Raw genomic sequence first — 26,523 nt, 5'->3', positions numbered from 1 at the left:
CAAAAATATAATAAGAATGAAATATGTCTGTATGTACAATTTTACAGTAATAAAGGAACATAGAGTTCACTGATAAGGTGCGACTGAGAGGAGGTAGACATGAACAGTTTTTTTTTTTTTGTTTGTTTTTTTTTCCTTTTTTCCTTCCCTTTCCCTTTTTCTTTCCACAGCTTTGAAAGTCCGTGTGGTTTGTGTGTGGAGGAGGGAGAGGGGGGTTAGGAGGAATTGAGGAGGAGAACAGCCTTGGAAACAAAGGTTGCTCTCCTCCTCTGTGTCCTGCAGCCTGGGCAGTGGAGACGTCGTCCCGAGGGGAGCCACTCAAACAGAGCATGGAGAGCATGAGAGGGATCCTGCAGGATTCGGTTTGCAGCCTGACTGTTTGCTGTTCACAGAATGAGGAAAGAGTTCTTATTGGTAGACCAGTGATCTTGGAGCAGACTCTGACGGTGCTCTCCAGACGGTTTCTGTTCTGGAGGCTGATTCATGCCAAGAGAATGAGACAGTTTCCTGATTATGCATCTACTCTGTCATTGTTGTGTGGCGATTGCACTGCACAGACTTTTTGCTTTTTTCATATGACTTTCACGTGTGTCCTACCAGCAGACACAGTTGATCTTACTGGAAGACATGTTTATTACAACATAAACCTGACGTCATAAAAGATCTTGTATCAAAAACTTTAAGTAAAAGATTCAACCTTACATAGTGTATTTCACACATGGTACAGAAGCATGTCTAACATTGGTCCAACCTGTTTAACACTGGATTTTGAACATCTATAAGGTCTTTATCTTCTAACCTTTAGACATCCTGCAGCCTGCTCACATGCCTGCATGCAGAAGTTGAAGGACTCAGAAATATTTTACCATGACAATGGTTGAATCATACATTCACACGATCGCTATTATTTTTCATCATGACTTTGACATGGTTCCATATTAAAACATTTTTCTATAAGAGCTTGAGATAAAATCTATGACTCATATTGACCTTATGGAACCTTTTTTCTAACATAATTAATCACTTTATTTTGTTCCTTTCTTTCTGTCTAACCCATCAGGGCAGGATGGCACAGATGGAATATGAGACCATGGGAAAGAAAAGAGAAATGGATCATGAGCTGTATAAACTGGGTGCAGAAGAAAAGGAGATGAAAAGGCAAATGGAAACACTTCAGCATCTCAGCCCCACAGGGCAGAGTAAGCTGAAAGAGCAGGTATGAATGAAAAAGGAACTAATCTGATAATGTTCTGATCAAGATAAAATAAGATGCAGATAAATCAGTTTGTAAATAAATGATTGTTTATGGTTTATTAACTGTTGGTATATGTTTTTTTTCACATGCAGGAAATTGAAGAGGAAGGTGTAGAAACACATGACATTCCTGTCACAGGTCTGACAACAAATGACTTGCCTTATTTCATTGCCTCGGTGGTTGTGCCACGCTGTTACAGGTTGTGAAATACTTAAACACCAACCAAATGTCTGCTGAGCTCTGACAGATCATAAACTCTAAAGGACTCTGAAATTAAAAGCAGCATGAGCAGGTGCACATGTATAAGATATGGAATATGAAAAAACTGACATGCTTGCCAAGTACAAACCTCAACAAAAGATTAACCCATTATGAATCAGAATTCCATCAGGGCTGGATGTGAACTATAATCAAAGCTAAATCCTTTTTACGAAGACATTATTATGACTAGGGATGGGGATTAAAACCTCGTTCTATTAAGGACCTGATTCGCTTTTTTCAAAACTCCCAAATCATTAAGGTGTGAGCTTAATGATACTGCTATTGAGTCTCATGGGTCCTATAACATAACATTGCATCTTGAGTTGAGTCACGTCTTTTTAATCCAATCACTGGTCCACAGACATCAATTGTTCAATTGTCTTTGGGTTAAAAAAACTCCATCATCTCCGTCAACTGCTGCAGCGGCACAGCCAGCTCAGTCTTCATCATCATCCACTCACAGCAGCAGTGGGAAGCACACTCACACTTTGTAGCAAGTCCTGTCTGTTAAAAATAGCAATCCAGTGTTGAAATCCAAGTTAGCTAGTTAGCTAAATAAACAAGGCTGCATAAGGTTTCATATTGATGTGTTCAAGGTTGGCTCAGTAAAATGACAATTATGCAAAGGCATCTCATACCACCTCTAAAGGGTGCCTCTGTGCGTAGGTGTCTGATGCCAACAGGCCACTGATTGTATGTCGGAATGATCTACTAGGATTGATAGTTGAAGTTGATAGTGAAGTTTACGATTGATGGTGGCCATGTTTTTCTATCTGATGTTGTTCATTTAACTTGTGTGTGTCCATCTTGTTCTGCCAAATGCCAAATTTAGTGTTAATAGAGTCAAAAGTTTTTAAAAAAGATATTCAGTTTTTCATATCGTGTAGAGTAGCAAAAAAATTCATCATGGTGGATTTAGGGGCCATGCATATGGAGCATCTTGAACCGCCTAGAAACACTCTTGTGTCCATGCTGTGCCAGCTTTCATGAGCACAGAGAAAGGTTGCGTCTGAGGTTGCTTAGCAACTCAGCTCAGGTTATCCCTGCAATAAAATGATCGACCTCTCCACAACATTAATCACAGACGGATATTTACTGAGGAGAGATATCTGCCGGCTTTGATTGGTTTTTCCTCATCACATGACATGCGGTGCATGTAATATTTGTGTAATAGCTGCTATTTATATTTGCTATTATCGTTATTTTATCTATCCTGTGCACGACATTGCCATTATTTTTTTTTATCTTATCTCTCTTTTCATCATCAGTGATTTTTTTTCCTTATTTTATCCATGTGCAATTACATTTTTTATTTGTGATCACGGAGGCTGGTGCAGTGTGATAGGGCAGGTGCACAGCATGGAGGCCTCGTAAACTTAACTTCCTTATTTCAAGGTGAGATTTAATCCAGGTTATCAGTGTACACTGTGTTTTGTCTTTTGTTTTTCTGTGTGTCTCAACTCATCATATCAATTAATTGTCTGTGATTGCAACTTTGCATTGCACTGTTACCAAGACACATTTCCCTCAGGAGACAATAAAGTTGATGTTGATCTTGATGTGAGCGTAAATAAGTGAGGTCATTAGGTATTGACAGTGCTGGTATGTGCTCTGTGTGTCTCTGCAGATCATCAGTGTTATGATGTCTGTGGTGCTTTGCTGTCTGACATGAAAGTGGTCAAGGATATGGAGGCTCTGAGAGAGGCTCTGGGCTGTGCTGATGTGCAGGTAGACAATTTAATTCAAGTCGCAATCACGTGTTTTTAGCGATACCATTTTAGCAGTCAGATTCCCTTCTGTTGCCCGGAAGAGACCTTTTGAGTTGACTGATTCATCTGACATCATGACATGAATCCGATTTTCTCCAGCATTTTTTTTTTTTTTTTCATCCTTAATAGTTTCCTTGCTAATCCACTGTATAGGTTGTAATTATACAATTTGCCTCAGGGGGTTTTATGTTTCTAAATACTTGATTTCTTTTCTTTACTGCCTCATCACAGTCCTCAATCCACCCATGAACAATAAGAAGATCCCTGGGGACCTCTCTAAAAGGAATTGTTTCAGAGGATACTCTCAATATCATGCAGTTAATGAATCATAATACTCATCTGTAGAGCTGTCACTATTGACCTCCCCTAAACCACCTTCAAACCCTTCCTTAAACTTGCCCCATTCAGCTCAGGCATAATCACATCTTTGAACCCTTTCCCCATGTAACAAAATTTGAGACCTTCCAAACTGGCTAAGAACAGGAAAATTATTGCCACCTCGCTGAATCTCTTTCCAGAACACTCCATTCCCCAACTCCTGCTAAAGCATCAGATACAAACAAGACATTTGAAACAACTTCATTTGAAATTGGGTTGTTCTGCTGTCATTTATAATCCCTAGATTATTGTTGTCTATAATTTCCTCAATCACAGCACCATTTGCATCTTTCCTGACTTTCCCACAAAGGATCAAAAGATTTTTTTGAGAAATCACACCAATGTGGTCAGGGTTCAAAGGTTTAAACACTTATGAAAGGTGTCTGACAGCAGCACAAACTGGATATTGCTCACGGTTTCAAAGGGCTGACAATGCTGGATCAGTTTCTTCCAACTACTTGCACATGTCATCTACATCTAAATCCTGTCCTTCCCTGCTCTCTTCCCCCTCTCAGACTGGTTCATTATTGTTGGCTTGTCCTCATACACTTCACCATCTATCACATCGACTAGAAATTCAAGAAAGGATTCCTTGTTCATTTAAACTACTTCACGCTTAGCAGTGGTAGATGAATACAAATGAGTTGCAAGGGCCGCCCATAAAAGTTTTTGCAGAATTGATTGAGCCACGAGATGCTTCCACTTGTAACAGCTTGTGTGGAGGAAATCATAAGCTTTTCTGACTTCATGAACTTGCGTTGTTGTGTGTGTCGTCAACACTTTCTGGAGGGAGCCATAGGATACATAGATACATTTTGGAGTAGACACTTTACAACTCATCACTCACTTGACCTTTTCAAAAAACTTTTCATCTGGGCACATTTTTTTAATGTTTCTTTTTAATGAAATTTATTTAATTAGGACAATGCACATTAATCAACATATCAGCAACATATCAGCACATCAATGCAAATATGCCAGAATTAGCACAATAGCTAAATTTCATCCGTAGTCCTAAAGCAGGTAACACAAAGAACATAAAACATAAGGCAAATTCACAATTACATCCAGCTGACCAGCAGACAAAACACAGAAAACATCAGACTTTACAGACAAATGGACACATTTTGCACATTACAACTAATAGATCCACAGACATTGTCAAAAATGGTTAAGAAGCAGGATTTGCCATTAGCCTGCGGGTACGGGCATCAGAAGAGGAGACATATTATGAATGAGTACGTGACTGGTTTGTCTTTCCTGTCTGCCTGTCTTCATAGGAGCTAGTAAACAAGGTGGTGTCACAGCGAGCCACCAAGGAGCAGCTCCTCATTGAGGTGACCCAGCATGAGCAACTGGCCAGAAGGGAGGCCAGAACCCTGGCTGATCTGGAGCTGCAGTTCACAGAACTCAAGTTCAGAGCCAAACCTGCAGCTACAAGGTACCGACATGGAAGCTCTGCCTCACAGTCTGACTTATTCATCCTTCAGATGTTTGTACTTGGAGTCATATTTATTCAGCTCCTCTTATTCTAAGGTATGTGTTGGATGAGAGCCAAAATGAGGAGCCCAAATGAGTTATCTAAGATGGCCACCTAATATACTATATCAAATCTTTATTACAGTCAAATACAGTGTCATTCATACAGAGCTGTAACTTTAAGTCCACTGACTAAACTGATTAATATGAGCAGATAAAAACTAATCTGATATGTTACTGCTAGAATAATTGTTTAGCTCATCTTTTGAAGACCAAAAGTCAATGGTTGCAGTTTCTTAAATGTTTCTGTTTTTATTGGTTGGTAGAATCAATCCTTACTCATATGCAATATATGTATATGTAATAGTTATACTTCCTACCTGCAATAATGTGAATTCAGCCATTCAGCCTGTCTAGTTAATATGTTTTGTATTTTTCACTGTTTACTTTACTTGTATACTCATATTGGTCTGTGTTTCTTACTGATGCATATTTCACTTATTAAACTGCTTTGTGTCTTTTTACTGATGCTTCTCAAATTGCATTTCCCCCTTTGCTACTCTGATGTTGCAAATTCCCTTGCTGTGGGATTAATAAAGGATTGTCTTATTTTGTTTCATCTAATCTCATCTCATGTCATGCCCTTCATATGCCTAATGAGCCATTTTACTGCCATGTTTAGCTTATATAATGAGGGGAGAGAGGGGCTGTCTTAAAGAACTACATCTGTTTGTTTTTGTTGTTTTTTAGGTTTGACAAGCTGAAGGGACAAATGCAGGCAAAGCTGAATCAGGAAATGGGCCATGTTCAGCAATTGCAGGCGAAGCTGAGGCAGTCTCAGGACCTGTTGGATACTGTTGAGCAGGGGGTCAATAACCTCTATTTCAGGATGAGCTGCATTCCTGTGGAGGTCTGACACAAAAACAGACCAGTTTTTTTGTTTACCACTGCCTTAAACCTTTAGAGCCTGCTTTAATATTACACACACTGGTATTGCTCTGCACACAAAATGTGCTTTTCAAAATCAAACTAATTATACATTAATATTATTTCCTACTTTTGCTGAATTTCTTTTTAACCAACATCAGTCCAAATCATAAATGTCAAATATTCACTAACTTTCAGAATTTGAGCCCTTTAAATGCTAGGCTCTTTTCATGACGCCATTATGTTTTTAGATGGATAAAACAAAACATAAAATTAATTATTTTCAGTATACTACAGATATTTTTTTGGATTATCACAGTTTAGGCCCTGCAATAGTCTGGCGACCTGTCCAGGGTGTACCCCGCCTTCTGCCCGATGATAGCTGGGATTGCCTCCAGCCCCCCCGGGACCCTTACGAGGACAAGCGGTTACAGAAAATGACTGACTATCACAGCTTAGAATATGTCAATGATTGGCAGCAACATTGATTTTTATCTTGTGCAGTGTCAAATACTCATGCTCATACCACTCTGCACACAAAATGCACTTTTCAAAATTAGGCTTTAAAAAATGTCATGAATTAAGATTATTCTCTACTTCCATGAATTTTAATTTTTTAACCAACATCAGCCCTTAGTCATAAATATCAAATATTCATTCATGTTCAGAATTTTAACCCTTTAAATGCTAGGTTCTTTTCATTATGTCGCTATGTTTTTAGATGAGAAAAAAAAAACCAAACAAGCAAAAAAAAAAAAATTATTATTATTATTTTCAAAATACTACAGTATATTATATTTTTTTGGGATCATCACAGCCTAGAATATGTAAATGATTGGCAGCAACATTGATTTTTATATATTATTATTTGTGCAGTGTCAAATACTCACGCTAATACCACTTTGCACACAAAATGTACTTTTCAAAATTAGGCTTTAAAAAATGTCATGAATTAAGATTATTCTCTACTTCCATGAATTTTAATTTTTTAACCAACATCAGCCCTTAGTCATAAATATCAAATATTCATTCATGTTCAGAATTTTAACCCTTTAAATGCTAGGTTCTTTTCATTATGTCGCTATGTTTTTAGATGAGAAAAAAAAAACCAAACAAGCAAAAAAAAAAAAATTATTATTATTATTTTCAAAATACTACAGTATATTATATTTTTTTGGGATCATCACAGCCTAGAATATGTAAATGATTGGCAGCAACATTGATTTTTATATATTATTATTTGTGCAGTGTCAAATACTCACGCTAATACCACTTTGCACACAAAATGCACTTTTCAAAATTAGGCTTTAAAAAATGTCATGCATTAATATTATTTTCTACTTTCATGAAGTTTAGTTTTTTAACCAACATCAGTCTTAAGTCATAAATATCAAATATTCATTCACGTTCAAAATTTTAACCCTTTAATGCTAGGTTCTTTTCATTATGCCACTATGTTTTCAAATGAAAAAAACAAGAAATGAATTATTTTCAGTATATTACATGCAAAGTGGATTTTTTTTGATGATGACAGCCTGGGATATGTCAATGATTTGCAGCAATATTGTTTGTGTAAGTGCATCTAGTGGAAATAGCATTTATATTCTCCATATGCCAAATATGGTAAAAATGTTGTCAGGTGAAAAATAGTAAAAATGACAAATTCCAAGTCAAAAGCTCAGAATGACAACCAGAATTAATGCAGTGCGTGTTTTTATTCTTTGATGGCTGTGGGATCAAAAATGTCAGTTTGAATGGGTTTCAATGGAGCATGTTTTACACTTAACGTCTGAATGTAACTATTTAGTTTCCACAGTGTATTTTAGACTTTTAAATTCCAAGATTAAAAATAAATATACAATCTTGCCAAAATGTATGCCATATGCATGAACACAGACAAAATGATCAAAAAATTAAGAATGAAAGGCATTAAAAGATGGTAATACATGTGACTTAAAATGAATTAGATAACTAAAAATGGAATAAAATAAGAGGAATAGACCAATAAAAGATGATAACACAGTAAAACCAAAAACTCAAAAAATAAAAAATGAGACCAAATAATACAAACCAGCAGAAGTAAAAACACACTGTTTTAAACTAAGTTTAAACTTGTTCTTAAAACAAGTTTTAAACTAATAAAAGATATAAAATAAAATAGTGGGTGAATACTGTCTGTTGACAGTACACTCAAAAAGTCAAGAATAATGAATCTGTGCACACACTCTAGTTAGAGTTTGCTGTATTTTGTCACTTTTTCTCTGTAAACAGAACACATACTGGAAGCCTGCGCTCAGTTCCTATGTGGTGTGGAGTTTAGACACATTTGAAGAGTCCACAACTGAGCTAGTGAGCTAAATGCTAAAAGTCAGCATGCTAACATGTTTATAATGACAGTGGTAACATTCTAGTTAATATGTAAAAATGTTCATCTGAGGCTGATGGAAAAGTAGCCCTGTAAAGATTTGGTCATAAACTTAAGTATCGGACACATTAAAATGTTGATGATTAGGCTTAATGAAAAGTCATAAGATGCCCACTGTGATTACAGTTTATTCTGAGGGGAAAAACAAACCTCTTGACAAAAGGAGCCAACAACTGGGTTAAAATAACACCATTGAGGACTGCAGGCCTCCAAGTGTTTCTCATGAGTTTCTGTTGTGTTGATGAAAAATGCAATTTAATTTTTGTTCACATTTTTATACTAAAAAAGACCCAAAAAAAGTCTGTTTATCTTTACATGATGTCTGACTGAGTAAATCTGGCCTCTTGACAGGTCTTGTCAGCCAGTGCATCCAGTGCTGACAGGATGGACAAACTGAGGGACATCAGCGCCCGTCTGCCAACATTACTGCAACGAGCATTCGAGCAGAGACCTGAGAGCAGCAGCCAGAGCCCAGAGACGGTGTTACAGTTCTCTTTTTATCTGCTCTCAATTCTCCAATCTGACCCAGACCTTTGTAAAGGATAGTTAACAGTTGGTGTGCTCTTTCTTATATTCTATGCTGATGTAATTATTGGAGCTTTCCTACACGGGACATGGACACGTTATGTAAGCGGGGCTGAGTGAGGTTCTTTACCTGCCACACAGGCTGCCTTTGTGTGGTTGCTGCCAGCTTTATTGAGTTTTACCAAGTGGTAATGCAGGATTTGGGAGCAATTTGGGGTTTAGTATCTTGTCCACAGACCTATCTTGTCCAAGGATACTTCCACATGTGAACTGGAGGAGCCAGCATCATTTTTTACAGTAGCAAGCATAGCTTTTGTGCTCAGTGTAGCAGCTTCAGTTGATTATAACAGACATGCTCTGCTTTGGCAGACGTGTTGCACTGGGCCTGTGTCCCATGTATATAGGCCACAACCTTATTATAATAAGTATAATAAATAATTGTGCAATCAGGGTACAGATACTCAGCTTTTGTGCATCCTCTCAGTATCTTTAAATTGGTCTATTTTGCAATATTTTCCACAGATTTTTTCATGCAACTAACATTTTAGAAAACACATTTTCTGTCTTAACCACATTTGCATGAGAAGATGATAGTAGTATAAATGTGTTTTTGGAGATTTCGCAAATGAATTTATCAGGTTATACTGTAAGTATCTAGTCAAGTCAAGTCAGTTTTATTTATAAAGGCCATTATCACAAAACAGTTTGCCTCAGAGGGCTTTATAGCATATGACATCCCTTTGCCCTTTGACCCTCACATCACCTGAGGAAAAACTCCTAAAAAATAACCCCTGTAAATGGGAGAAAAAAAGGAATAAACCTCAGGAAGAGCTGCAGAGGATGATGACGGATCCCTCTTCCAGGACGGACAGATGTGGTCCAGTCAACCTGAGCCAGCCCTAATTATAAGCTTTATCAAAGAGAAAGGTCTTAAGCCTACCCTTAAAAGTGGAAATGGTCTCCGATGGTTCCAGTTGTTTATAAGTTATGCATTTAAAGGTGTAAGAAATTAATTTTGGTTTAAATTCACTGCCCATTTAAGACAATCTATTTTTAAATAGCTTTTCTTTTTTTGTAGTTCATAATCATGCGTTCAAGTCGTTTGATAGGTGAGTCTGTTGCCTTTGCTTTAGAAATCAGAATAGTTTTTGACAACTTTGCCTCCATGTCTTCTTCTTTCTTAGGTTTACAGTTTGCTGGAACAACTCAACAGGACAGAGTCAAGGAACAACAAGAGACTAACTACTCCTATACGTGAGTAGCAACTTACACGCCAGGATGTATCCACAAGCTTACTGTTGTTAAGAGAAATACACAAACACTGAGCTGACTGACAGAGAAACTGTTGGAAGGGTTTGAATCCAGTTAAAACATCCAAGATTCAGAGCACACACACACACATATATATAGTGCACACACACACATATATATATATATATATATAAATATTCCAGGTGTGATTACTGTAAACACTGTAAACACATAATCATCATCAACACGCCCCCCTCCCCATCCCTCCGACCCCATCCACCAACCGCCCGCCGAGACGCAGCGAGGGCCGAGCCCAACCCTAGACAAACAGCTCCCAGACCCTGAGGAGGGAGTCTGTCTGTCCTTAGCTGGTACAGCCCATCTTTTGAGGTTGAGTTATTTATTAGTACTGTTTTATTATTATTATTTTTTTTTTTGGACAAAATCTTGGAACATAGTCCCGAGCCAAACAGCACCCAGACCCTGAGGAGGGAGCCTTGCCATCAAAGGGACTGTCTGTCAAGTACCCCCCTATCTCCACAGTGCTACAGCCGACAAGCTGTACCCCTGACAAACAGCCAGCAAACAAAATCACAAAGAAGGGGAGAGAAAGCATGCCGACCCCACCCAAACGACCTTCCCCAGTCTGACAGAAGATGATGGTGCCCCAGCACACCGGGTAGTGTGGTAGGGAGAAGGGGGGTTTACAGTCCCCCAATACATAGTGTAGGTAGTTGTGATTTATAACAACAATAATAATAGTAATAATAAATATGATGTAAACAATGATATTAAAAATCATAATAACAGTGTGTGATTGTGTATGAGGTTTAGGTAGGTAGTGTAGGTACTGCATTTAAAGGATGATTGGATTCAAAATAATTAAATGTTATAACTGAAGAGAGAGAAAGAAAAGAAAAGAAATAAATCAAATAGTGTATAGTATAGTATAATAGTCAATAGTAAAAATTATAAGAATAATATTGTAAATGACTTTAGCAACAGTAATGTAATAACATATAATATAACAGAAAATGGCGATGATAATGATAATAACAACAACAACAGAAATAATAGCAATGTTGGGTAGTTGTTTTGTTGATAAACATGCGTCTAATGCTTCATGGTTGTCAGGTAACAAAAGGGGAAAAAAGAAAAAAGAAAAAAAAGATAATAAAATGAAAAAATACATTAATTAACCCACGCTATTTTTGGCTTTTGTCCATGTGTGCGCTTTTATTTTGGACTCTATGGACTGTTTTATAAATGAGAGTCCTGGTCCTGTAAATCTTAGTCCTTGATGAGAAAGTGAGCACCAGTGTGCCTAATCACTCATTGCTATCACAAGAAGGTGGCACACACACATAGTACACACATAGCACAGCACATCACACCAATGTTATTAAAAAAATATACAACCAGTTCAGAACTTACAGTATTGTAAAATAAATATTTGAGTTTAACTTTATGAGACTGCCTCTAAATGCTTTGAAACCTGGGCAAATTGGCTTGCCTTATTTCACAAACATAGGAAGAAGGCCATGAACAACTAAGGAAAAAATCAATTAACGAGAAATTACTCAAAAGTACAAGAAAATTACCCGACGCACAAAATAATATAAAAATATTTTTAGATACATAATTATGATAATTAGAAACATAGTTCTCTGGACATTTTTCCCTATTTTTTTTTTGTTTTAGTTAGTATTTTTTTTATCTTAAATCTTTAAGTTCTTGCAATTTTTGAGACATTTCTGCCAAGTTTCTCATTGCCTTTTGCCCTCTGTTTCCCAAGAAGTCAAATGAAATGGCTCAAGATCCAAAGGTTTAATATTTGTGAAATGTGCCTGAATGCAGCACAAGAAAGGTAATGTCGATCCAGGTTTCAAAGGGTTAACTTCCTGTCAGGTATTATGATTTACTGACGTAGGTAACTACAGAGTTTGTTTGACACTGCATGTGTGAGATTGGGCCACAAACATCATCAACAGTGTGGAGGTACAGGTCTGAGGAAGCATTAGAGATTAATAGTCAGAACAGGTCAGAAATCTCACTCGGGGCCATCTCAAAGCAACTACAGCCCAATTCCATCAGTGCAATCAACTGTTCAGTTGTCTGCTGAGAGACAGTTGCTCTGAATGGTCAACAGTGACCACAAAAACAGGACTTTCATGTTTTACAAAAAAAGATCAGAATGCATACAAGGCTTCCATCATTTGTTAATCTTCTGTTGACTGAGAATCGACCTTTCTTTCTTTATGTCACAGAGACTCCCGAGCTTAGTGATGACGAAGAAGTGCTCTTCATCCCATGAGGAGATCAAATGCTGCAGGAACAGACTGATGGACGTCCTCAAGCAGAGCCAAGAGGAAGCAGAGGAGATCTGGACCACACAGTGGCTATAATAAAACTCATGAAATAAACAAGAGAACAGCAGGAAATGTTTTGCCTCGGTTGACTGCTTGTATGATCATATCTGCAATTCACTTCAGCTTATGATAATAAAACCGTGATTTGATTAAATTTATAAATTCTTAAATTCCTTTTCAATCTATAATAGACTGCAACAGTATTTTTTGGACCTTGATACTGAGCAACAGAGCATATCGAATTTAATCAAATAAATGTGAGTTATTTGGGCTTTGCAGAGACATGTCCGTAATATTTACAGTAATTATTTGTCTATGCAAGAAATGTGTCCAGTGTAAGCAAGCTTGGATGATAACCTTCTGTGAGAACTGGAGGGCTGATATTGCAGCACTAGGTGGGAGCATTGTGTCTCTGATTCAAAGGGGACAGTTGCACATGATGGGCATCCAGTCATCCCTGTTTTTCCAACAGGGATGACTGGATTGACTCAACTGAGAGAGTCTGACATGGAGTGAACCTGTGTAACTAAAATGAGCATATTATAAGCCCTCTCTGAAACACTGGTAAGGAGGTGGAACGCTTGATTAAGCATCACGATATTTGACGATTACTTCATTTTCACAACAGGACCTGACAAAATGTTGGTACAAAATACCAAACTCCTAATGTCCTCCCAATCTGACAGACAAACATCTGCATATATACTGCACATGTAGATGAAGATTTGAGAGGGTTACATACATATAAAGTCAGCTCTGATGTAGATGTTGAGGTGGCAATTTGAAGACACATGCAGGAAGGTAAATGTTCACTTCATATTGTTGGAGTATGTAAGTATATGATACAATGTTCATGTTCATGTTCATTCCTTATTTCTTGTTTATTCCTTATATAAAAAGATAAGATATAGTCTCACAATAACTCAATATTCTAGTTAACAGTTTAACGTTTTGTATGATAAACTAACCTTTGGGGTCAGCAGTGTGAGTGAACGCATGAGTTCTGGATGACAGTTTAACGTTTTGTATGACAATATAAACCTGGGGTGCCAGTGGTGTGAGTGAAAGCATGACGTGAAGAGAGCTTGAGATATGGAGATGGGAGGAGGAGATGTGTTGGATGCATGGGGTCAAAAGGGGAATGGATGTGTGGTGCCTATAATTTTGTTCAACAGGACACCTAGATGGGAAAAACAACTCCTAATAAGGGATTGTCCTTGAAGTTGGCCAATCCCAAAAGTGATGCCATGCCGAAAGGGGGGCCAGATAACGAGGGGAGCCAACCAGAAGATGATTCTACCTTCATTTTCATTTCCTCATTGTAATAGTATAAAAGACTGGATCAGGGAAAGACAGGTTGTCAGAATGCAGGCTGACTCGCTGATGTTGTCGGCTAGGGAGAGGCATTTCTGATCCACAGCTCTGTAACTGCTTACTGCTTGTTGTTTGAAAAGATTCACTAAAGGTTCGAACTTATAATTCTAAATTCTGTGTGGACATTCACTCATTTGCTGTTTACTGAGTTGCCTTTAAGAATTCTGAACATAGCGCTCACCCTGTGAGGGTGAGAGTTTTTTTCTATTTGCAGCAATCGAGAGAAAAACTCCTTCAATAAAAATGCTTCATGAACACTCAAATGCAGCATGTAAGTTTTGTGTTCAAAAATTGTGTCTGGATGCATGGAAGTGCTAGAAATGAGTAATACACACTTCTCTGCCTGTCAACAGTCCATGTTAGTCTGAAAACATGCTTGAAATAGCATTGTGGAAATTTACTGAGAAAGGCTGTGTTTTTCCACACAATTTTTCCATGCTATATGTCTTCATCTGCTGATTGAATTGGTCAATTACACTCAAAGATATGTGTCAGCATATTGTGGCCGACTGACCCCATTAAAGGCTCAATTAGTGCATTTATTATGGTTTTCTATGAGTGGTAACAATTAAAGAGGTCTGATTGATATAGATAGATGACTGTCATGTGTTGGTTTATAGTTTCCTAGAGCTTTTGGGCAACTGCTTCATTACTTCAAAGGCATATTCACTTACCCTAACCCTAACCCTAACCCTAGCCCTAAAACTGTAATGTTATTTCATATGTGGACAAAAATGCCTAGTCAAATCAAGTCAGCTCATTATTACAAAACACAGTTTGCCTCAGAGGGCTTTACAGCATACAACATCCCTCTGTCCTTAGACCCTCACATTGCCCAAGGAAAAACTCCCCCGAAAAAAAAAACCCAGTAACGGGGGAAAAAAATGGAAGAAACCTCAGGAAAAGCAGCTGAGGAGGGATCCCTCTTCCAGGACGGAAAGACTTGCAATAGATGTCGTAAATAACAATTAAATTACAATAATGACAAAAAAGAAAGAGAAGGAGAGAGAGAGAAAGAGAAAGGGGAAGAGGGAGGGAGAGAGATGTACAGCAGTAACGGTAACTACAGCATATCATATTACAATATTGATAGGTGTAAAATTACTAAATGCACTCTATGATAGCATGTGATGTTATGCGCAAATATTGTCTTGATAAGAGTCCCATGCATATGTTGATAGGCATGAAGGCATGACGCATAATGGCAGTAGGAGGTCGCATCAAGCAGGATCATGGCATCGGCACAACCAGGACCCACAATACAGGTGCAGCTTCAAACAGGACCACAGCAATGGCAAAACCAAGACCACGATCAAGGCAAGTCAGAGGTACAGCATCAGTGCAGCCACAGCACGAGCACAACCGCCAAGATTGCAGCCAGGATCCGGGAAAACTAGGAAACAAGGGAGAAGGAATGCTCTGGAGAGGCAATGAAGTTAGCGTAATGCAGTAAACAGACAGGAGTTATTGCAGATGGAGGGAGCAAGAGAAGGAAAAGGGAGCTCAGTGTATCTTAGACAGTCCCCAGGTAGATTATACCTATGTCAGCCTAACTAGGGGCTGGTCCAGGCAACCTGAGCCAACCCTAATTATAAGCTTTATCAAAGAGGAAGGTTTGGGGTGAAGCCATTGAGCTAATTTTCTTTGTTTCATTATTTTCTTCTTGAAAGGTGCAACATAGTCGACATAGTAATGAGGTCAATGACGAGGGAATCAACTCCTTAAATTTAGCTACTGCACTTGGACAGACATCTAGTATAGTACCTATGCTGAGAGGCGTGTAATCGAGTAACAAAAAATCAAAAGTTGTTAAATAATGGTCTGACAGAGCAGGATTATCAGGGAAGACTATTAAATCTTCAATTTCAATGTCGTACACGAGGACAAGATCTTGGGTGTGGTTGAAGCAGTGGGTGGGTTTATGTACACACTGACTGGAGCCAATTCAATCCAAAAGTGTGGAGAATGCAACACTAAGGCTATCATTATAAATATCCACGTGAATGTTAAAATCACCTTCAATAATTACTTTGTCTGATTTAAGCACTGAACTTGATATAAACTCTTGAGATAAAAATTCTGAGTATGGGCCAAGGGCGCAGTAAACTCTAACAACTAGAATAGGCTGTAGAGTTTTCCAGGATGGTTGAGAAAGACTAAGAAAAATGTCCATTTAATCTGTCTTGTTCCATAATTTAATCTGGTCCAGTAGCATCTATAGCCCACTTATGCTTAAGTCAAGTCAAGTCAAGTAAATTTTATTTATAGAGCCCATTATCACAAAACATGGTTTGCCTCAGAGGGCTTTACAGTGTACGACATCCCTCTGCCCTTATACCCTCACATCACCCAAGGAAAAACTCCCGAAAAAGAACCCCTGTAATGGGAAAAAAAAATGGAAGAAACCTCAGGAAGAGCGGTAGAGGAGGGATCCCTCTTCCAGGAAGGACAGACGTGCAATAGATGTCGTAAATAACAAATGAAATACAATCATGGCAAAAAGGAAAGAGAAAGAGAGAGGGGAGGAGAGGGGGAGAGAGGCACAGCAATAATAGAAACAGATGCATGTCATATTACAATAACGATAGGTGTGAAATTATTAATTGCACTCTATGATGATGTTGAGGGTGATGATAAGAGTCTCATGCATATGTTGATAGGGAGGTGTCCAAAGTCAAGATCACAGCATCGCCGCAACCAGGACCAGACCACGATCAGGGCGAGCGAGTATCAGTACAGCCACAGCACGAGCACAACCAAAGGCAGGGTCACAGCATCAGCACAGCTATCACCACGGTCAGGCACAGCCCTCAGATTACAGCTCTCAGATTCATATCCTATTGGCTATGTTTAGTTAAAGAACTTGATATTTAACTAAACATAACATTGGGCCTTGCAGTTGCTGAAGTCTACTCTGTATTTAAATAAAGATAATTTTTGAGCAAAGACGTGGAAAATGGGAGAAGGTGAAAACAGGTTGGGGTCGTGAGCAATAACATGATAAAGGTTTGCTAACTAGTGTCGGAAACATTCCTTATCCTTCCTGACTGGATCAAATTTTGAAGATACTGTTATTTTAAGAAGTCTTAATGTGTGAAAATCATTCACTGCGCTGGCAGCCAAATGCGCTTTTGAAGTGAAATAATGCTCATATCTAAAGGTACAAGGTACAAGGTACGAGGTAGATTTATTGTAATTTTTCTTAAACTATGTTTAAGAAGAAATGAAATTAAAGTTGACCCTAAATCCTGCTACATCTTTTTGGCGTCAAAGGAGGAGTTGAGGAGTCTCACAGCCTAGGGAAAGAAGCTGCTCCGTAGTCTGGTGGTTCTGCAGCCGATACTTCTGTATCTTTATCCAGATGGCAGCAGGGTGAACAGACTGTGGCTGGGGTGGCTGCTGTCTTTCAGTATCCTTTTGGGCTCTGTGCAGACACCTCACTTCACTGAGGTCACTGATGCTCTGTAGATGGGAAGCAGTGTTGTTCTGGGCAGTTTTAATCACCCGCTGTCAGTATGCTTTCTATTACTCGTCTGTAGAAGTTAACCAGGATCTTGCTCTGGAATTTAGCCTTCCTAAGTTTCCATAGGAAGTAGAGCCTTTTCTGTGCTTGTTTAACCTGGGTGGTGATGTGTGACGACCAAGATAGGTTCTCAGTGATAGTAATTCCAAGGAACCTATAGCTGTTCACCTGCTTTACCTCAGCTCCACTGATGTAGACAGGAGTGTGTGTCCTTGCCTCCTTCTTTCTAAAATCAACAATTAGTTCCTTGGCTTTACTGACGTTGAGCAGTAGGTTGTTCTCTGTGCACTACTCTGCAAGATTGTTGATTTCCTCCCAGCATGAACTCTCATCGTTGTTTGTAATACGGCCAATGATGGTGGTGTCGTCCGCACACTTCACAAGAGAGTTCTCCTGATGTCTGGGAGTGCAGTCATGGATGTACACTGTGAAAACAGGGAGGCTGAGCACACAGCCCTGGGGAGCGCTGGTGTTGAGCACTAATGTAGAGGAGGTGTGACTGCCAATTTGAACTCTCTGGGGTCTGCATGTGAGGAAGTCCAGTATCCAGTTGGAGAGTTTTGTATTGAAGCCCAGAGTATTACGTTTTCCAATCAGCTTCATGGAAGAGATTATGTTGAATGCTGAGCTGAAATCAACAAGCAGCATCCAGATGTAGCTGTTCTTATCTAAAGGTGAGTGAAGACTGGGTGTACAGCAGTAGATATGGCGTCCTCTGTGAATCTCTTGGCTGTGAAAGCATACTGGTGAGGGTCCAGACTTGCAAGGATGTTGTCTTTGATGTGCTGGAGAACCAGTTTCTCAAAGCACTTCATCAGGATGGGGGTATGACCCACAGGGCGGTAGTCATTAAGACTACACACAGCAGACTTTTTAGGTACAGGGACAATGATGACTGTCAGGCAGCGTGAGATGTTAAAAATGTCAGTTATAACATTAACAAGCTGATCAGCACAAGTTTTTAGTATGCGTCGAGCAGTATTGTTGGGGCCAGTGGACATGTTTATATTCACTCTCAGCAGGAGTTTTCTCACATCTGCTGTGGTCACTGGTGTTGGCCGGTCCTCTGGAGGTGGAGTAGACTTCACAGCTGAGTCCTTATTGAGAGGTCAAAGTGAGCGTAAAATGTGTTCAGCTCGTACGGCAGCGTGGCCTCACATATGATGGGGGCGCTGCTGTTTTTGTAGCCTGTGACATTTTGAATCACCTGCCACATATCTGTTGTGTTGTTGCTGTTGAGGTCTCTCTCCAGTCTCTGCTGATGTCTCCTCTTAGCCTCCTTGATGCCAGCACTCAGTCATGCTCTTGAATTTGATTGGGCATGTTTGCAGTGTATACAGGAAAACTCCAATAGTTTCACACATGTACTGCAAGCAGCTGACCAGCACAGCATCAGTATTACTTTAACTACATGTGAAGACAGATGACAGCCAGATACTAAGTGTGGCAGCTGTCACTCTACACAAACGCTACCTCCACTTGGGGAAAGCATTGATTTAATCTGTGTTAGTGGACTGCCCCTGTCTTCAAATGGTTTTTCATTTGGTGATTTTCATCTCCATCTTCACACTCTTCCTCTTCCTCCTTTCCTTCAGTTTTCTCAGAGCTTTCATGTCATCCATTTTTAATGTAAAACAAAGCAGGTCAAGCAGGTAAATAGGTCATTGCACAGCTGAGGCTGCGAATCCCTCTGGCTGCGGCACATGCTTATTTATTGTACGTGTTACCACTCTGCCAGTTGCCCCCATAAGACATCAGACATGTGCAGACACGGCACGTTTCTCAACGAGAAACTTGATCAGTGTGCCAGGTAACCACTTTGTTCTTCAACACCATCACATCAAGGCACTGAGTGGAAAAGTATTTTACTACAAATTATTTTTGTCATCACATAACTTCTCAGGCTGCAGTACTTGCGTCTGGTCTAAAGTCAATTTCAAGTTAACCCTTTGAAACCTGGAGTGACATCACTTTTCTTGGGCTGTTGTTAGATACCTTTCACGAGTATTTAAACTCTTGAACTCTGAGCAATTTGTTGTGATTTCTTCCAAAAACACGGTTAAAAAGGCAATGAGCAACTTGGTAATGAATGTTTAATAAACTGCAAAAAAATTAGTAGATTTAGAAAATTATTTTGAAAAAAAAGGTAGGGAAAAATGTCTAAGCTCTTTTTATGTTCACATTGTCAGATCATTTGAAAGAGGACTGACTTTGTTGGATCCATCCACCACCCCTCCTGCCCACCATATAGGGATCCTTGTGCTCCTTATATTATATTGTTACTGGCAGCGTTTCAACCTGACGCTGACCAGCAGCGTATCATGCTGCCATGCCAGGGGCCGTCCAGCAGCGTATCATAACACAATACAATTGAAGTGAATAATACTTTGGCAACTAGTGTAATACTGTACAAGTTATATAATATTTTTTCATAACTATTATTGCTCAAAGTATCAAATAGTACAGTATGCAATTCTGTCCTCTCCTATCTGATTTTTGGTCAAAGATTTCTGAAATCTTTTCCAAGATCTTTGGAGAACCCACTGAGCCTGACCCTAAGCTTGCACTTTTTGGATGTTCTGGGAATGCTACAGGACTCTCATTTTCAGACCCAATGGCATTGATGGAAAAAAAATCCTTTTGGATTGCAAATCATCCAGCCCTCCCTGCTTCCAGAAATGCCAGATTGTGCATAATGGCTTGATGGATGGATTTATGTTTTGTTTTTGTTTTTTGATACTTGCTTTCTGTTAGGCCTTTATGTGATCTGTTTGTATGAACATGCAGGTTTGGTTTACTATTTGTAAAGCTAAAATTTTTAACAATAAGATACATTAAAAAAAAGCCTATAGGAAGCAATTGAACATATAGCTCCACCTCGACCAGCTATAACATTAAACTGCTGCTTATACTTGTGTGTGTAGTGAAGTAGTGAGCAGGTCATGTTGGACTTGACAGTGAGAGAGGCAGGAAACCTCTGGAGCTGAAAAAAAATGCAGATTACTTATGGACTCAAGTGTCCACAGCCAATCAACACCTCTGGTTTGGCGTCTGTATACTGGAGATATAACGAGCCTGCGTCTTTCTCTCTCCCTGCTCGTGCAGCAGGCTGCTCCTCCTTTATAGTCTGTTTCCTTCCTGAGGCTTCAGATGGATGAGAGGAGCGCAGTGCAGCTTCTCTCCTCCAGCCCGCACCTCTCTCGAATAGTCAGGGCTTTTATTTCATCAGAAGAAATGACAATAATAGATATGGAATATTTATAGATCGTTCCTCGTTGGATACCGGTGGTTTTGTATTTTCTGCCGTCGTGCGTTCCTCTCCTGCGTTTCTCCTGCCGGTCAGTCCGTGGAATGGTCTGCGTGCTCCCTGCCCGGTTATTTCCACTTCAGCATGGGAACTGCGGTGTCCAGGAGAAGGAATCTGAGGAGTGATGCCATATCTTCCGTCACCTCAAAAGTTCGGTTAGTGTTTCCGTCCGTGCGTGTGTGTGTGTGCGGGCGGAGGGGGGGACTGTTTAACATGTCCATTACTTTTAGCCTGAACCACACACCACTGTGTCAAATGTGTCAAATATTTTTGTTCATATTTGATATTTATATTAGGCTAAGTGACCTTAGTTATTGTATATATTCCTCTATGTGCTGACTATTTAAAATGCTGTGAACTGCACTGTGTTATGACATAAGGAAAAACCTTGCCCTGATGTGTCACACTGAATTCTGTATATAAAGCCATTTCCTTTGCTTTAGTGCAGTGATGTTCCACTTCCAGCCCACAGGCAAAATCTGGCCCCTGATAAGATGCAGACTGGCCCATCAACAATTTCCTAATTCACAATTTAAAAAAATGATTCACACTGGGAATTGTTTTTGTACTCCTAGTATACATAAGGTGCCCCAGAGGTCCTAGCTAAGACACTAATGTCCTAAAATCCTAGAAATTTCCTGAAATCCTAGAAATGTCCTAAAATCCTAGAAATGTGCAAACATTTTAGAAATGTCCTAAAATTCTATAAACATCCTAAAATCCTAGAAATGTCCTATAAGCCTTAAATCTAAGAAACATGTATGGGGCTGCTGCAACTGGCCCCTGGCATCCTGTCGTTTTTCAAAAGTGACCCCCAGCCAAAGCAAGCTTAGCTTCAGTGACATGACCATCCATAGACTTCCAGCAGAACTCTAACTGTGAACATATGAGTCATGCCCTGACAGGGCTTTGTGTCATGGGTGTCAGATCAGTGTGTTTTTATGATAAATAAGTTCTGCGATGGGATATGTGGTGTGTCTCCCACATCCTGACCTCAGAAACACGCAACGCAGATGAATATATATGACCTGTGCTCTTCTGCCTGTGTGTGTACACCTACGCTCTGATCCAGTGCACAGCTACTCTGCAGTAAAACAACAACACATAAGCTTAAGCACATAACGTATGACCTTTCCATCTACTCGCACAGTCACCAACACACCATGCACACATTTTCCACCTCCATTTGTCTCTTTCTTTCTTTCTTTAACTGTTAGCCTGTTTATCACCTGCCTCTCTTCTCCACCTCATTTGCTTTTGTCACATCTCAATCCTAACTTTCCATAAATCACGCAGGCAACAGCGTCAACGTGCATGGGAACACTGCCAAGGCCATTGTGCCTGTACGTTTTTCCTGTTATATTGGTGTTCATGAGACTTCACTTGACAAGGACTGTAATGGCTGTCAGTGAACTGAGGCGCTGAGCCTGGATTAGTTTCATCTGAGTTTATCTGTTGTGCAGTGAAAGAACAGAGTCTCACCTCACTCTAACAAATCCAATTCCACCTCTTTGTATTTGCGTGAGTGTAAAGAGCAATCCGATGGAGGGATTATAGGATCCTCATAGGATCCTCTCCTTTCACACTGCATCTCACACAGATGTCCCTTCAAGTGTCACTCTGTTTAACTACTTCTGTGCTGTCCTCACAAGATGTGTCTGTATGCTGCTAGACAGCCAGCAAACCAATGAAGAAAACTCCGCACACAAGGCTTGCTTTTCTTGCTTTATGAAGCTTTCTTGCAAAAATAAGTGGTAACTGAAACATACAGAAAAAATAAAATAAACTTCCAATACTGCTCATATCGCAGGCTAAACACACATCAGCTAACAGTTAGCTAACACACTTACACCAAATGCAAACGCAAAATAGCGGCAGCATGACGTTAGTAACTTGACAAACAAGTACAACTTTTGAAATAGAAAATGCGTCTATGTAGGTGCTTTGTACACATATATACTTACAAAGACAATAATTTCCCAAGAAACAAGCGTTAAGAGCAACTTTTAGCGTGTTTATGAGGTTTTTCCTGTTCCGTCTCTGCCGTGAGGCCAGCCTGCTTTTTCCGAGAGAAAGCAACAAAGATTGTCTATACACGAGAGCACTCACTCAGTGGCCCAGAAACGATACTTTCTAGAGAAGATGTCTCACTCTGTAGACTTTTTAACCTTAGAGTTTTTAACAATATTTATTAGAACTTTTAGCTATTTATTTACGGAAAATGAAATAATTTATTACTTTTTTAACTAACTTATGAAACATATGAATTATTAATGTCTTTGGCCCAAAGACATGACACTCCCCCCGCTTGATATAATTACATTATGTCACCACAAATACCAACATAACACAATAAACATTTTCAATGTTACAAGGCATGAAAATATCACTCAGTCTCTGATAGTAACTACGACTACGACCTCTGAGATAGGTCTGAGGAACACCTTAGCCCTCCCATCTTTTGTAATCCGCAGTTCAACCTTGCGGACCTTTTTGTCACTGCTGGGAAAAGTTCCCCAAAGGCCATTCGTTTCTGTGAACTTGGGAGTCCTTCAACAGAACTACATCTCCTTCTTTGACATTTGGTTTGTTGTCAGTCCATTTTGTGCGTTTCTGCAAGGTAGACAAGTATTCTCCTTTCCATCTTTTCCAAAATGTGTCTGCGAGATGTTGAACTTGTTTCCACTGTTTCCCAAACAACTGTCCCGAGGAGAAGTTGCCAGATGGTGCAGAAACAGTGCTTGTCTTCTGAGTAAGCAACATCGCTGGAGTCAGAATAGATGGACAGTCTGGGTCGGTAGATATGGGAACAAGAGGCCTCGCATTCATAATAGCCATCACCTCGGCCATAAACGTGCTTAAAACCTCATGAGTAAGACAAGTCTGTGCATTTTGTAACAACATTGCATCTAGGATACGCCTAGCCACTCCTATGAGACGTTCCCAGGACCCTCCCATATGCGATGCATGTGGGGGGTTGAATTTCCATGAGCACCCCTTCTCCTGGAGGTACTTTCTCACCGCTGTGTTGTCGTTGTCTAAAGCTAGCTCTTTGCACGCTCCTACAAAATTAGTACCTCTGTCTGAGCGCAAGAGCTTAGCTGAGCCACGGATAGAGAAGAACCTTCTTAATGCATTTATAAAACTATCTGTGGACATAGTCTCAATCAGTTCAATGTGTACAACCCTGGTTGACATGCACGTAAAAAGGATAGCCCATCTTTTATTCTGAGCACTACCCCCTCTAGTACGGCGCGCTACAATAGTCCAAGGTCCGAACACATCTAAACCCACAGTAGTGAAAGGAGGTTCAGGATTTACGCGGTCTGCAGGCAGGTCCGCCATTTTCTGAGCTTGCATTTTGCCTCGCAATTTGCGGCAAGTGACACACTTATGTTTGATAGAAGACACAAGTCGTTTGCCTCCAACTATCCAAAAACCAGCACCACGGACAGCTCCTTCCGTAATGTGACGTCCTTGATGAGCTGAACGTTCGTGGAAGTTCCTGACCAGGAGTGTGGCAACGTGGTTGGTGGAGGGGATGATCAGAGGGTGCTTTTCATTGTCTGAGACGTCGGCAGAGGAGAGACGCCCGCCGACTCGTAATAGTCCATCTTTGTCCACAACTGGATAGAGCTTTTTGAGAGCGTCATTTTAAGGCCTTATCTGCTTGCCCTCTTCTATCTTTTTGAAAGTGTCCTTGTATGTTTCCTTTTGAACAGAGAGGATGATCACATTCTGAGCCTGAATGAGTTCTTTTGTGTTTACACTTTCTTTGAGACTTTTCCATCCTTTTTGTCCACTTGACTTTTCTCTAGAAGACGCGGCAACATGAATAAGTTTGGCTACAGCTTTACAGAGTATAGTCCAGCTTGAGAATCTTTTGAAACGATCAGAGCTTAACTGAGGCTCTGAGATCGTAGTTGACAGCGTTTTGACTTCTGGACGTATTTCTCTGTCCTTTTCGGGTTCGACTAGTCCATAGAGATCGTCTTTGCGTGACTCCTGATGAGTGTCTGTATAGAGAAAGTTCGGGCCTGTGAACCAGTGACTGTGTTTAAGTTCAGCGGCTGGGATAAATCTAGTTGCCTGGTCAGCTGGATTTAAATCAGTTGCAACATAGTTCCATTGGTCAGGTTGTGTGGATAACCTAATGCGTGTGACACGGTTGGCTACATACATGTAGAATCTTTTGGAAGTGTTGTGAATGTATCCCAAAACGATACGACTGTCAGTGAAAAACCTTACATTGTCTATTTTTAAGTCTAACTCATCTCTGATTAACTCATACATTTCAACCGCAAGTGCGGCAGCACAAAGTTCCAGCCGTGGTACGGTATGTGCTGGTCGAGGAGCAAGTTTAGACTTCCCCATCACAAAGCCTAGGTGATACTGATCATCACTGTCTAAAGAGCGCAAGTAAGCTACGGCTCCTATTGCTACAGTGGATGCATCACAAAAAATGCACAGTTCATTACTTTTCATTGCACTTACTGAACCTGGACTGTAGCACCTTTTGATTTGTAGGTCTTCAAGGGCTTTCAAGGAGTCTTTCCATGTGACCCATGTGTCCTCCCTTTCTGAAGGAAGAGGCGCGTCCCAGTCTCTCTCTTCAGATGACAGTTCTCTGAGTGTTGCTTTTCCCTGCATGATTATCGGAGCGGCGAAGCCCAAAGGGTCATACAGACTATTGACCGTTGACAGCACTCCCCTGCGTGTGAAAGGTTTGGTCTCACTGGATACGAGGTATGTGAAGCTGTCCGTTTGTAGATTCCAACGGAGTCCCAGACTCCTCTGAACTGGGAGGGGATCTACTCCGAGGTCCAACTCTTTCAAATCCTTTGCGTGGTCCTCCACAGGAAACGCTTCCATGACGAGGCTGCAGTTAGATGCAACTTTGTGAAGTCTTAGATTTGATTCAGCTAACATGTTTTTGGTTCTTGTTAACAGATCGACAGCGTGCTCTGGTGTGGCAACTGATGTGAGTCCGTCGTCGACATAAAACTGCCTCTCAACAAACAGTTTTGCATCAGTGCCATGTTCTTGCTCACCCTGTTGTGCCGCCCGCCTCATGCAGTAAATGGCTACAGCAGGCGACGGGCTGTTGCCAAAAACATGTACCTTCATTCTATATTCGACTATGTTCTTTGTGATGTCATTGTCCTCAAACCAGAGATAGCGAAGATAGTCTCTGTGCTCTTCGCATACCTCGAAGCAATAAAACATCTGTTGTACATCTGCTGTTAAGGCTACGGGCTCTTTTTAAATCTTAGTAGCACCCCAATCAGAGAGTTGTTGAGATCAGGCCCACTAAGGAGCACTTGGTTTAGGGATATGCTCTCCCACTCAGCACTGGAATCAAAAACCACCCGTATTTGATCTGGTTTTTGTGGGTGGTATACACCAAATGTAGGCAGATACCAGTGTTCTTTACCTTCGGGCAGAGGCGGGGCAAGTTCAGCTTGATCGTTATCTAGCATTTTCTGCATGAACTGAATGTAGTGATCTTTCATTTCTGGTTTCTTTTCCAAAGTCTTTTTGAGTGAGTACAGACGCTTTAGGGCTTGCTCTCTATTACTTGGGCCTCCTTCTTGGGAAGCGGAAAGGCAGAGGAGCAACCCAGCTGTTTTCCTTGTTCTGGCTAACTGCTTTGTCCATAAGATTTAGGAAAGTTTTGTCA

General features: G+C 40.1%; 1 protein-coding gene across 1 annotated transcript in view; it reads left to right on the top strand.

The window, feature by feature from the left end:
- The first annotated feature begins 20,927 nt into the window (after nt 1-20,927).
- Nucleotides 20,928-26,523, top strand: part of nsmfb (NMDA receptor synaptonuclear signaling and neuronal migration factor b) — a 134,143-nt gene continuing 128,547 nt past the window's right edge. The window contains exon 1 of the mRNA XM_042488989.1: nt 20,928-20,998. Within this exon, the coding sequence (XP_042344923.1) occupies nt 20,928-20,998 (71 nt within the window). The remainder of the gene's footprint in view (nt 20,999-26,523) is intronic.

This window comes from Plectropomus leopardus, chromosome 6, assembly GCF_008729295.1.
Source record: "Plectropomus leopardus isolate mb chromosome 6, YSFRI_Pleo_2.0, whole genome shotgun sequence".
Lineage (NCBI taxonomy): Eukaryota > Metazoa > Chordata > Actinopteri > Perciformes > Serranidae > Plectropomus > Plectropomus leopardus.
This window is presented reverse-complemented; position numbering and strand designations above follow the sequence as displayed.